General features: G+C 48.1%; 2 protein-coding genes across 2 annotated transcripts; both read left to right on the top strand.

The window, feature by feature from the left end:
• The first annotated feature begins 916 nt into the window (after positions 1 to 916).
• Positions 917 to 3,161, top strand: LOC147083663 (histone H1-like). The gene has a single exon (XM_085980133.1). It carries the CDS (start codon positions 949 to 951, stop codon positions 1,633 to 1,635), a length of 687 nt encoding a protein of 228 aa, XP_085836259.1. The 5' UTR covers positions 917 to 948; the 3' UTR covers positions 1,636 to 3,161.
• Positions 3,162 to 11,496: 8,335 nt separating this feature from the next.
• Positions 11,497 to 11,967, top strand: LOC147083662 (histone H3). Its single transcript, XM_085980131.1, has one exon. It carries the CDS (start codon positions 11,522 to 11,524, stop codon positions 11,930 to 11,932), a length of 411 nt encoding a protein of 136 aa, XP_085836257.1. The 5' UTR covers positions 11,497 to 11,521; the 3' UTR covers positions 11,933 to 11,967.
• The last annotated feature ends 1,380 nt before the right edge of the window (positions 11,968 to 13,347 follow it).

Below are 13,347 nucleotides of genomic sequence, written 5' to 3'. Positions count from 1 at the left end.
TGGTTGCTGTCTCTGGGTGTTGAGAATGGAATGCACAGGACACCAGTTGCTCTGTTCTGTTCCTCAATTTCGGAGAGAGACAGAGAGAGGCTAGAGGGGCGGTGAGATCATCATTTCAATTTTCATATAAATCAAACATATTTCTGCCTGCGAACAATATAATACCTTCAAACCAGATATGGGTGAACACAGCCAGAGCTGTGATTGGCTCCTGCCCCTGAATCTGGGGAACAGACACTGTGAGGAGCGCCGGCCTCAGAGTGTTTAACACTGACTGAGCTGGGAAGCTGCAACTAACCCCGAGAATCGGCAGCACAGGCCGAGCGGAGAGGAAAACCTGTCCTGTGAACTGTAAATCTGGGAACAGATTGTGCTGTGAATGAGCAGAGTGAACATTGTGTCAGCGAGTGTGTTAAAGGGGCGGGTGGGTTAGACTAGTGTCACTGTGTTTGTGTGTCCACTCTCATCGCCGGATTTCAGAGACCCTCTTGTGTAAAATTTAAAGATTTCCCTGTCATAGGATCGCCCTGCTCCCCTGCTCAGCCCTGAAGTGGGAATTAAACGTGAAGTTTTAGTTGATTTCAAATTTCAGTCGACAAACAGCGAACATTTCCGCGATTGGGTGAAAGAGCGCGATCAGTGCAGCAATGAAACGGTTTTAAATCGAAATTGTTGTCTTGAATTCTGATGAAACTTTCTCGACAGCAAACATCCCAGTCTTCCAGACAGAAAGAGGCCAGTCTGGGAATGTGGAGTGCCCGAGTTTAATTGGAATCGGAGAGTTAATAAGGACAGAGAAACACAGAGGGGCTGGAGGGGCCGGGAGCTGACAGCAGGATGTCTCCGCCCCGTCCGCTCGCTGCCTATAAGTAGCTCTGTGCCGCCGCCTCTCGTCTCATTTCTGACCCAGCTCTGAATGTCAGAGAGATTTTCTACAGAGTCGCGGACATGACTGAGATCGCAGCCGCTGAAACGGCTCCTTCTGCCGCCGCCGCTCAAACCAAGGCTCCCAGCAAGAAGAAGAAGGCGGCTCCCCGCTCCAAGCCTGCCGGTCCCACGTTGGGCGAACAGATCCTCAAGGTTGTGGCGAGTGGCAGCGATCGCAAGGGGATGTCCCTGGCGGCGATAAAGAAGGCTCTGGCTGCCAACGCTGTCGATGTGCTGAAGCAGCGTTCACTGATCAATTTAAGTATCAAGAGGAAAGTGGAAAACGGCTTCCTGGAGCAGACCAAGGGCACGGGCGCCGCGGGCTCCTTCAGGCTCGCTAAGAAGGAATCCCAGCGGAAAGAGGGAAAGAAGGTGAAGAAACCAGCAGCCAAGAAATCTGCAGCCAAGAAACCAGCAGCCAAGAAATCTCCAGCCAAGAAACCAGCAGCCAAGAAATCTCCAGCCAAGAAACCAGCAGCCAAGAAATCTCCAGCTAAGAAACCAGCAGCCAAGAAAACGATCACCATGAAAGCAGCAACGTCAAAAAAGACAGCGAAAGCGGCGGCTGGGAAGAAGGCGGCGGCGAAGAAGCCGAAGAGCCACAAGAAGGCTAGAGGCGGAATGGTGAAGGCGGCCAAGAAGGTGGAAAAACCCAAGGCCAAGCCCAAATCAGCAAAGCCTCAGAAAGCAGCGCCCAAAAGAAAATAAAAAGGACAACTTGTAAACATCTGAACCCAAAGGCTCTTCTCAGAGCCACCCACGTCTTTCCAAAAAGAGCTGATCACGGAATCAGATTGTAGTGTATGTACCTTTAAGAGGAACTATGTTTTTGAAGCCCCTGTATACTGCAGTACCAGTAGTAACCACTCGTGTATATAAGCCTGTATAGCGTCTTGTGTAGTTAGTTCACCTCCAGACTTTGTTCAGTAAACACTTGCTAAATCAACTCCTGCATTCCGTGTCTCCATTAACACACGGATCTAACAGTGGCGATGAGTTAGAAACGAACTTACCTGCAATTCGGCAGCACCTCAAGGAGATCGATTCCTCAGACAAAGGTCGAAGCCAGAGGCAAGAAAAAAGAAAGGGAAGCTGTGGTTTCACCAGCTAAACAGGCTGGTGGCAGGTAGTGCACTGATCCTTCCTGGGCTGCGGCGGGCTAGAGCTCGATCGGGTGGCTCTGCAACGGGGCCGGGCAGCGAGTTGGGAAGCAGAAGGAAGGAGAGAGAGAGGGTGGAGCACTCAGGGCGCGGCCGGTGCTGCAAAGCAGGTCGGCGTTCAGACCGAGCAGAGGGATGGGAAAGTCCCAGAGAGTCCGCTCCATGACGGGAATGGTTCTCCAAGTAACGGAGAAACTATTGAAGAGATATATATAAAAATTTTTTTTTTTTAATAGAAATACCGCGAAAAGCTGCAGGTCGCAACGGGAACCGCGGAGAACAGCGGTGGCAGCAGCCGCAGAAACGCGTGGGAGGTGCCATTTTGATCCATCGGGGATGGAGGAAAAGCGCGGGAAGCGCCATTTTAGATTTTCCAGATGCTGAAGACTGGCAATATTACTGCTTTCGATACTGATATAGAATATTGGACCACATATGTGGAAAGAGTGGAGGTATATTGCAAGGCGAATGAAGAAGCGGATGATAAAAAGGCATCGGTACTTCTAAATCTGATGGGCGCAAGGACATACGGGCTGTTACAAAACTTGATTACTCCAGCCAAACCGATGGACAAGAATTTTAAGGAGATTGTTGATATCTTACAGGAGCACTTAAACCCAACACTGCTGCTGATAGTGGAACGATTCAAATTCTTCAGGAGGAGTCAGCACAAGAATGAAAGTAATGCTGATTACCTCACCGAATTACGAAAGCTGTCAAAGCACTGCCAATTCGGGGCAGGACTGGCAGATTCTCTACGAGACAAATTCGTCTGTGGTCTCCCAAGTGAAGGAACACAGAAAAGACTACTTTCTGAGAAAGTTTTGACACTGGACAAGGCTTTCAGTGTGGCTGTATCATATGAAGCAGCAGCAAGAGGAGCTGCAGAGACACAGCAAAAGCCACAAGACTTCGGCACCCATGAAATGACACGGGGTTTCGAGAGATGTTATCGCTGCGGCAGATGCACCCATGACCAGAAAGACTGCTGGTTCAAGGACAAAGCATGCAGGCAATGCGGAAAGATGGGACACATTGCACGTGTATGCAGACCTACATAGATACATAGATACATAGAAGATAGGAGCAGGAGTAGGCCATTCGGCCCTTCGTGCCTGCTCCGCCATTTAATGAGATCATGGCTGATCCTTTAATTCAGTATCCCGTCCCCGCCTTCTCTCCGTAACCCTTAACCCCTTTTGCCCGTAGAAATATATCTAATTCCCTCTTAAATATATTTAATGAGCTGGCGTACACTGCCCTCTGTGGCAATGAGTTCCACAGGTTCACCACTCTCTGAGTGAAGAAATTCCCCCTCATCTCTGTCCTAAATGGTTTAGCCCTTATCCTTAAATTATGTCCTCTAGTTCTGTTCTCACCCGCCAAGGGAAACATTCCTTCTGCATCCAGTCTGTCTAGACCTGTCAGAATTTTATACACTTCTATGAGGTCCCCTCTCAATCTTCTAAACTCCAGTGTGTACATCCCTAAACTACATAGTCTCTCCTCATAGGTCATTCCCGCCATTCCTGGTATCAGCCTGGTGAATCGCCGCTGCACCCCCTCCATGGCAAGAACATCCTTCCTCAGATGAGGCGACCAAAACTGTACACAGTACTCGAGGTGTGGTCTCACCAGTGCCCTGTACAGCTGCAGCAAGGTATCCCTGTTCCTGTATTCTAACCCTTTTGCTATGAAGGCCAGCATACCGTTTGCCTTCTTGACCGCCTGTTGCACCTGCATGCTCGCCTTCAGTGACTGGTGTACAAGAACACCCAGGTCTCTCTGTACTTCCCCCTCTCCCAATCTATTGCCATTTAAATAATAATTTGCCCTCCCGTTCCTGCACCCAAGGTGGATAACTTCGCACTTGTCCACATTATAGTGCATCTGCCATTTATCCGCCCAATCGCCCAGTCTGTCCAAATCGCTCTGGAGCTTCCTGGTCTCTTCCTCTGAGCCCACCCCACCTCCTAGTTTAGTGTCGTCTGCAAATTTGGAAATGCTGCATCCGACTCCCTGATCCAGGTCATTAATGTAAATTGTGAACAGCTGGGGGCCCAGGACAGATCCCTGTGGTACCCCACTTGTTACTGCCTGCCATTCAGAAAATGAGCCGTTTATTCCAACTCTCTGTTTTCTATCTGACAGCCAGTTCCCTATCCACGCCAAAACTTTCCCCTTTATCCCATGAGCCTCAATTTTCCATGCTAATCTTTTATGTGGGACCTTATCGAAGGCCTTTTGGAAGTCCAGGTACACCACATCTACTGGCTCTCCCCCATCTATTCTACCAGTTACTCCCTCAAAAAATTCCAATAGATTAGTCAAGCACGATTTACCCTTTGTAAATCCATGTTGACTCTGTCCTATCCTGTCCCCATTTGCTAAGTGCTCCGCTATTTCATCCTTAATGATGGACTCCAGCATTTTGCCCACAACTGATGTAAGGCTTACAGGTCTGTAATTACCTGCTTTTTCCCTACCCCCCTTTTTGAATAGTGGGGTAACGTTAGCTACCCTCCAATCCATCGGCACTGTTCCCGAGTCTAATGAATTCTGAAAAATCATCCTTAGTGCATCCGCTATCTCTAGGGCCACCTCCTTCAGTACCCTAGGATGCATGTTATCAGGCCCTGGGGATTTGTCCACCTTCAATCCCTTTAGCTTCCTTAACACCATATCCTTAGAGATATTGATTTGCGTCAGTTCCTCCTTTGCCAATGTCCCTATTTTTCCCGATATCCCAGGGAGGTTTTTTGTGTCTTCCTTCGTAAAGACTGACCCAAAGTATGCATTTAGTTGATCTGCCATTTCCTTATTTCCCATTATATATTCCCCCGTATCTGACTGCAATGGACCAACTTTGGTTTTCACCAGTCTTTTCCTTTTGATATATTTATAAAAGCTTTTGGAGTTAGTTTTTATATTTTCCGCCAGCTTGTTTTCGTAAGCTATTTTGCCCCTCTTGATCATGCCCTTTGCCCTCCTTTGCTCTATCTTAAACTGTTCCCAATCTTCCGCTCTGGCGCTTTTTTTGGCTATTTTATACGCCCTATCTTTGGATTTTATGCTGTCTCTAATTTCCCCTGTTATCCACGGTTGAGTCACCTTTTTAGATTTCCTTTTATGCCAGATTGGTATAAACAATTTTTGCAATTTTGTCATTCTATCTTTAAATGTTTGCCATTGTTTATCTAGCTCCAGTCCTCTCAGGAACGTTGTCCAATCAGACCTACTCAGTTCCCGTCTCATGGCATCATAATTCCCCTTGTTTAAATTCAGGACCTTAGTCTCTGAGTCAATTTCTTCGCTCTCCATTTCGAGTGAGAAATCGATCATGTTATGATCGCTCTGACCCAAGGGTCCCCGTACAACAAGATTACTGATTAGTCCCTTCTCATTGCACAGTACCCAGTCCAATATAGCCTGTTCCCGAGTTGGTTCCTCGACATATTGATCCAGATAACCATCCCTTAAACACTCAAGGAATTCCTCCTCCTCATTATTTTTACTGATTAGGCTAGTCCAATCTATATGTAAGTTAAAGTCACCTATGATGACAGCTGTGCTCTTATTGCACGCTTCTCTAATTTCCCTCGTGATGCCCTCCCTAACCTCTATTTTACTATTTGGAGGCCTATATACCACTCCTATTAATGTTTTTCGCCCCTCGCTATTTCTTAGCTCCACCCATATAGAAATCCGCTGACAGTAAAAAGGTCAATAAGGAAAAGTACAGGAAGGTACAAATGATGACGGACAGTAGCTCCGAAGACCAGAAGAGCGATAGCGACTCCGGAAGCAAGAGACTAAGCTGTCTCAAATTACATAATGTAATTGCCAAAGAAGATTACCAGACCATTTGGGTTACCCTCATGATAGCGGGGTCCCCAGTCAAAATGAAGCTAGATGCAGGATCAGCTCTGACCGTCATGAGTCGATGGGATTATGAGCGGCTATTTCCCCATATACCTTTGAAAGACACATCCATTATCTTGAAGAAATATACGGGGCAGAAAGTATACCCCAGAGGGAAAAAAGGGGTGCCTGTTGTATACAGCGGCAAAGAAATACAGAAGTTGTATTTATACGTTCTGCAAGATGGTGGTCCACCGTTGTTGGGATGTGAATGGATGAGAAAGATACGTTTAGACTGGCACTCCATTCAGGCACTGACGGTGACTAGTAAGAAAAAAAACGATGATGACGTCATACCTGGACAATTGAAAGAAATCTTGGCTAACACAAAAGAAGTGTTTCAACAGGAACTAGGAACCCTGAAAGGCACCACCGCCTCAATAAAAGTGGAAGATGCGGCAATTCCCAAGTTTTTTAAGGCAAGGCCGGTGCCATATGCAATTCGAACAGCCGTCGAGGCAGAGCTGGAGAATTTGGAAAAAGCAGGCGTGTTTTCCAAGATAGATTGGAGCGAGTGGGCAACACCTATTGTCCCGGTCATGAAGAAAACGTTGAATAAAGATAAATCTGAAGAACAGAGAAAAATTCGCATCTGTGGGGACTTCAAGGTGACTGTAAACATGGTTCTTCACACGGTACAGTATCCTCTTCCGAGGATAGAAGATATTTTCACCTCATTATCCGGAGGGAAACGTTTCAACAAAATTGACTTAGCACAGCCATATCTACAGATGGAGGGTGAGGAGGCCTCTAAAAAGTATCTCACGATAAACACACACAAAGGCCTGTACCAGTACAATCAACTGGTTTTCAGAGTGGCATCAGCTCCGGCTATCTGGCAAAGAGCTATGGAGCAAGTGCTGCAAGGGATTCCGGGAACTCAATGCTACCTAAACGACATCCTTGGAACAGGAGAAAATGACAACGAGCACCTTGCCAACTTGGAGCAGGTGCTCACAAGGCTGAGAGAACGGGGCCTACGAGCAAATCGCCCAAGTGCGAATTTTTGCTGAAACAAATATCATATTGTGGCCATGTCATTAACGAAGAAGGGTTGCATAAGTCACCTGTAAAAATTGAAGCGGTCGTAAAGGCCCCAGCGCCTGAAAATGTCTCACAATTAAGGTTGTTCCTGGGATTAGTAAATTACTATCATAAATTTTTACCGAACTTGTCGATGGTTCTGCACCCTCTTAACGCACTGCTACAAACGGGAGTAGTTTGGAAATGGAGCGAAGACTGTAAACGTGCCTTCCATAAATGCAAAAGCTTGATCACGTCCAGGGAAGTGTTGGCTCATTACAACCCATCACTGCCAATCCGACTGGCATGCGATGCATCCCCTTATTGCATAGATTCCCTGATGGCTCGGAGCGGCCGATAGCTTTTGCGTCACGCTCATTGAACTCAGCTGAGCGTAACTATGCCCAGATCGACAAGGAGGCACTCAGCCTGGTGTGGGGGGTGAAGAAATTCAACCATTACCTACACGGACAAAAGTTTACCTTGTTGACTGACCATCAACCCTCATCTCCATATTCAACCCTAAAAAGGGCGTTCCCATTATGACAGCGCAAAGGCTACAGAGGTGGTCCCTTTTCCTAGGGGCACACCAATATGACATAGAATACAAAGGGACAAAACAGCATGGGAATGTTGACAGGTTATCACGCCTACCGTTGCCAACGGTGGAAGAGGCACCTACAGTGGACCCAGTGGAGATGTTCCACTCGACCATAGTGGAATGTCTACTGGTGACAAATTCTACCATTGAAAAGGAAACGCGAAATGTCCCGACTCTCTCACGAGTCTACGATTTAACCGTGAAGGGATGGCCAGCACATGGTGAACCACTGTTGCCAGCATTCTCGCAAAGAAGGGAACAGCTGTCAGTGTGCCGAGGAAACTTGATGTGTGGATCCAGAGTGGTGATCCCACCCAAACTCAAGGATAGAGTGCTAAAGGAGCTTCACGAGGGGCATCTGGGTGGAGTGAAAATGAAGAACTTAGCCAGAGCGTTTGTGTGGTGGCCAGGTATCGATGGAGACATCGAAGAAATGACCAAGAGCTGTCTAGGATGTGAGAAGGTCCAAAATGCCCCACCACAAGCCCCTCTACATCCATGGGAGTGGCCCTCATCTCCATGGCAAAGGGTACATATCGACTTTGCTGGTCCATTTATGGACTCAATGTTCTTAATCGCAGTGGATGCACACTCCAAGTGGCCGGAGGTAATAAAGATGTCCTCCACCACCACGGAAAAAACCATCACAGTATTAAGGACCATATTCGCCAGGAATGGGCTGCCTGAACAGATCTGTTCTGATAATGGACTGCAATTTGTATCCGAAGAATTCAGGAAGTTCTTAAAAAACAATGGGGTTAAGCACTACACGTCCGCCTCATACCATCCCGCCACCAGTGGATTGGCTGAAAGGTTTGTCCAGGCCTTCAAGAAGGCCATAAAGGCCATGGGTAATGAAGACATAAATCTACAACATAAGGTAGATAAATTCTTGTTTGCATACAGGAATGCAACACATGTGGTTACAAACCAAACCCCTGCCATGATGTTTTTCAATAGAAGCCAAAGATGCCGGCTGGATTTGGTCAAGCCAAACGTCAGAAGGGACGTAGAGAACCGGCAATTTCAAAGCATGAATGAACGGCCAACTAGAACCTTCCAGTTAGGTCAACCAGTTTTGGCCCGGGACTACCGTACCGAGAAATGGCAGCCTGGAACTATTTGCACACGACGAGGACCGCTGATGTATACCGTGGACATTGGAGAAAGCATAATAAGGCGCCATGCTGACCAGATCATAGAGTCATCCAAAAAAGGACAACCTACACCACAACTCTATATGCCTAGTGATTAAGCAGAGATACCCATAGTATCTACCTCCGATCCGGTGATACTGGAACCAGATGAAACTGACACTGGCATTGAAACCAAATCGACCTTGCCAAAAGAACCTACTACACCACCGAGGCGTTATCCGGACCGAGTCAGGAAGCCTCCAGAGAGACTGAATTTGTAATTGATTAACTTCAGCAAATGTGTATATTACTGTTCTTGTAAAAATGTTATTTAATGATTACTTAAAATGTTATGTACTATTTATCAAAAAGGGGAGGAATTGTAGTGTATGTACCTTTAAGAGGAACTATGTTTTTGAAGCCCCTGTATACTGTAGTACCAGTAGTAACCACTCGGGTATATAAGCCTGTATAGCGTCTTGTGTAGTTAGTTCACCACCAGACTTTGTTCAATAAACACTTGTTAAATCAACTCCTGCATTCCGTGTCTCCATTAACACACTGATCTAACACAGATGATCCATGTCGCGGGGCCGGGCTCAGATTCCCGATTGAAATCATTTCAAATGAACCGCGGCTCCCTGGTGACTCGCAGACATTCGCTGCACCCACCCCTGCTCCAGTGTCTGCAATAAAACACAGAGAATGGGAATTCCGGGCCGGGCCTCACTCTAACTGGGGGTGGGGTGTTCGGCTCCAGTCTCAGGTTATGGTCATTTTCAGGGGTTCACAGGTTCAGGGTGAGACGGTGACACTGGGGGAGATACCCCACGTCACAATTCAAACCCCAACACCTGAGATTCTCCAAATCACCTGGAATAAAGTGTTTGTAAACTGCTGAACCCGCCTGTGAGGGGAGATGGAATAAGGTCAGAGATTGACATGGAAGGAGACGGGATGACTTGTGATCGAAGGGACTGTATATAGGCGGGAATATTACTGATAGTTAATTGTAACAGGACCTTATTTAAAAAGCTTCTGGTTTCAGGAAACCCTTGAATATAAAGTCCGACTCTGTAAGGGTTTGTGCGGAGCGCTGGGTTTCGGTTCTACTGTCGATGAACGGTTTGAAATTGGCGGTTGCAGAAAGCTGGAGGTGGAGCTGGAAGATCAGAGGCCGCTCTCTGCTCTGTCTGTCACTCTTGAAATTGTCTCCTCCCCTCCAGCTCTCTCTGTTCAATCTCTCACTCTGTATCCTCCCCTCCCCGCCTCTCTCACTCTGCGCTTTCTCAGTCAGGTCAGAGTCGGCTGTATATAAGAGCAGCCAGAAGCCTTTCGTTTTTCATTCAGCAGAAATTTGACTGAAGAATCATCATGACTGGACGCGGTAAAGGAGGCAAAGGACTTGGCAAAGGCGGAGCCAAGCGGCACCGTAAAGTGCTCCGTGACAACATCCAGGGCATCACCAAACCAGCCATCCGCCGCCTGGCTCGCCGTGGCGGTGTCAAGCGGATCTCGGGTCTGATCTACGAGGAGACCCGCGGGGTGCTGAAGGTTTTTCTGGAGAATGTGATCAGGGATGCGGTCACCTACACTGAGCACGCCAAGCGCAAGACGGTCACTGCCATGGATGTGGTGTACGCTCTGAAAAGGCAGGGCCGCACTCTCTATGGATTCGGCGGCTGAACAACTCGACTCTTTTTACCAAACACAACACAAAGGCTCTTTTAAGAGCCACCCAACGCTTCACAGAGAGAGCAGTGACCTTGCGACGGGAGCGGGGTTAGATTGTGGTCAGAAATAGATTGTAGCCAGAAATATTAGAAACGGATTGCGCTGCGTTGTGGATTTTGGAATTTCCGAATTTAGCTTTCGGTTGCACCAAGGTTCGAGAGAGGTTTATTTGCCCAGACGGCACATTTTCTCCTCAGTGAAAAGCCACTTCACATCTATACATTTGTTCATTGTCTTGTACTGTAATGATTATAATTGTAATAATCAGCAGGCTGGTCGGGCCTTCGTTCTGTTATTCTGCGTTCACCGTCACACATTCCTTGCGCTGTTCTATGAACAGGTTTAATTTGTCAGCCTCTTAACTGAAACCGGCGGCAATAAATCTCCATTCAGCAATCTAAAATGTGCCGAGTATCAGATCTCTCACTGCACAGTTCCCGAATGACAGATTATTGGCCAAGCCCTTCTCACAGGCTCCACGGGGACAGAGAGAAGCGACTGATTTCTGATCCTCTCCCCTGAAAGCGGCGGCTAACCTCACAATGGGACGGGCGGAGGGAAATTCTGAATTGGCTGGAGAGGAGAGGTGAGAGGAATCGAGTGGAAGAGCGGGAGATTGGCGCGGGTCCCTTTCCCCGCTCCTGTCAGCATCAACAGCCCAGAGGGAGAAAGGCCCTAAAGCACCAAGCCCAAGAAGGTACATTTAAAACCTTCAATGATTCCGGCAATGATCCTTTCAATTTGTGCAGGATAAAATTGATTTGTGTCAAAACGGTTATTTCCTGCACTAAAATTGGCGGGCCTTTTGAAATGGGCGATTAATCCCAGCTCAGCCAATCGGGGTCTGAGAGTCCAGCGTTTCATTGACTGGTCAGAATTGGGATGAAAGTGTCTGGGCGCCGGTCTCCAGCCAATCAGTGCTCGGGGCGGTCCCCCACTGAGTATAACAAGGCGGACACACAGCAGATTCCGCATTAACAGTCTATGTGTTCCAGATTGTGCTGAGATCGGTTCAGAAAATGGCCAGGACCAAGCAGACAGCGCGCAAATCGACCGGAGGCAAAGCTCCTCGCAAACAGCTGGCGACCAAAGCGGCCCGGAAGAGCGCTCCAGCTACGGGCGGAGTAAAGAAGCCCCATCGGTACAGACCCGGCACTGTGGCTCTGAGGGAGATCCGCCGTTACCAGAAATCCACCGAGCTGCTGATCCGCAAACTGCCCTTCCAGCGCCTGGTGCGGGAGATCGCTCAGGACTTCAAGACCGACCTGCGCTTCCAGAGCTCGGCCGTCATGGCCCTGCAGGAGGCCAGCGAGGCTTACCTGGTGGGGCTCTTTGAGGACACCAACCTGTGCGCCATCCATGCCAAGCGAGTCACCATCATGCCCAAAGATATCCAGCTGGCTCGCCGCATCCGCGGGGAGCGCGCCTAAACTCACTCTGCCCGGCTCCAGACTATAGCACCAGATACAACAACGGCTCTTTTAAGAGCCACCAAATCAGCAAAGGAAAGAGCTGCGATCGGCGCAAGGCAAATTGGTCTGTGCACACACCGTGCAAGTCTTGTGTTAATGTAACTGGGGATTTATAGTGGGGGCAGTGAATATCTGAAGGTGCGTTTATGATCTAGGTTAAAATGTGAGTGAGCTGCCCAATAGACTGAATGAACTCGCCCAGTGTGAGTCGGAAACTATGTAATTTCTGATAGTAAATTGATCCAACTTCACATACTGGGATAGATCCGAGAGAACGAGGTGTCTGAAGTCTGACTCTCACCTTTAAAGCCAGCTCTTAATGCGGGGACAGGCGGGAACTTTAGTTACTATTGGAAATATTTTAAATTAACCAGAGCTCCAATTCTGGTTCGATTCTGCCAAATAAAAGGGGAAATGTTTGTATGGTTCCGGATGTATATATTTCTCCCTATGGAATTATTGTCCCAACAACGAACGGTAAGCCCATCCACCGCTCACTCAATTTCTACTCGGTTCTAAACATCCGTTCATATTCGGCTCTCCCAATAACATGTTCATTGAGTGCCGGTCTCACGTTCAGGTTCCGTGTGTTTTGTTTTACTCTGAAGCCAGACCTTCTCTATATTGAATCACCGATCTGAATATTCGCTCACAGCAAGCCCGCTAGTGTTTGTACATCTAGATTTCTACATGCTCAACAGTGTCCTGTTTATAGCCGAATATGTTTGAACAGTAACCAGCTCTTTCACAGATAAAGTGGGTGGCTCTGAAAAGAGCCTTAGGGTTATTAGATTGAATCTTGTCCGCTTTACTTGCTCTTGGAGCTGGCAGTGCTGGTTTTCTTGGGCAGCAGCGCGGCCTGGATATTAGGCAGCACCCCGCCCTGAGCGATGGTCACCTTTCCAAGCAGCTTGTTGAGCTCCTCATCATTGCGGATGGCCAGCTGCAGGTGTCTGGGGATGATGCGGGTCTTCTTGTTGTCGCGGGCCGCGTTGCCGGCCAGCTCCAGGATTTCAGCGGTCAGATACTCGAGCACAGCAGCCATGTAGACCGGGGCTCCGGCACCCACACGCTCAGCGTAGTTGCCCTTTCGCAGGAGCCTGTGAACACGACCCACAGGGAACTGTAGTCCGGCCCGGGATGAGCGAGACTTAGCCTTGGCCCGAGCTTTACCGCCGGTTTTTCCTCTTCCAGACATTTCCACAATTCACTCCTTGAAAGAAAGAATGAAAATCTCCTCCCATATCTGCCCTTCTTATGCCTTCTGGAGGAATGCAGAGAGCGTACTTGTGATTGGTCGCTCTGTGGTGAATTTCATTGGTGCTTTCCGGTGACCAATCACAGTCTGCTTTTCCCGCCAATCAAAACAGGGC

This window comes from Somniosus microcephalus, unplaced genomic scaffold (genome assembly GCF_052327205.1).
Source record: "Somniosus microcephalus isolate GS21.2 unplaced genomic scaffold, FLI_Smic_1.0 scaffold46, whole genome shotgun sequence".
NCBI classification, from domain to species: Eukaryota; Metazoa; Chordata; class Chondrichthyes; order Squaliformes; family Somniosidae; genus Somniosus; species Somniosus microcephalus.
This window is presented reverse-complemented; position numbering and strand designations above follow the sequence as displayed.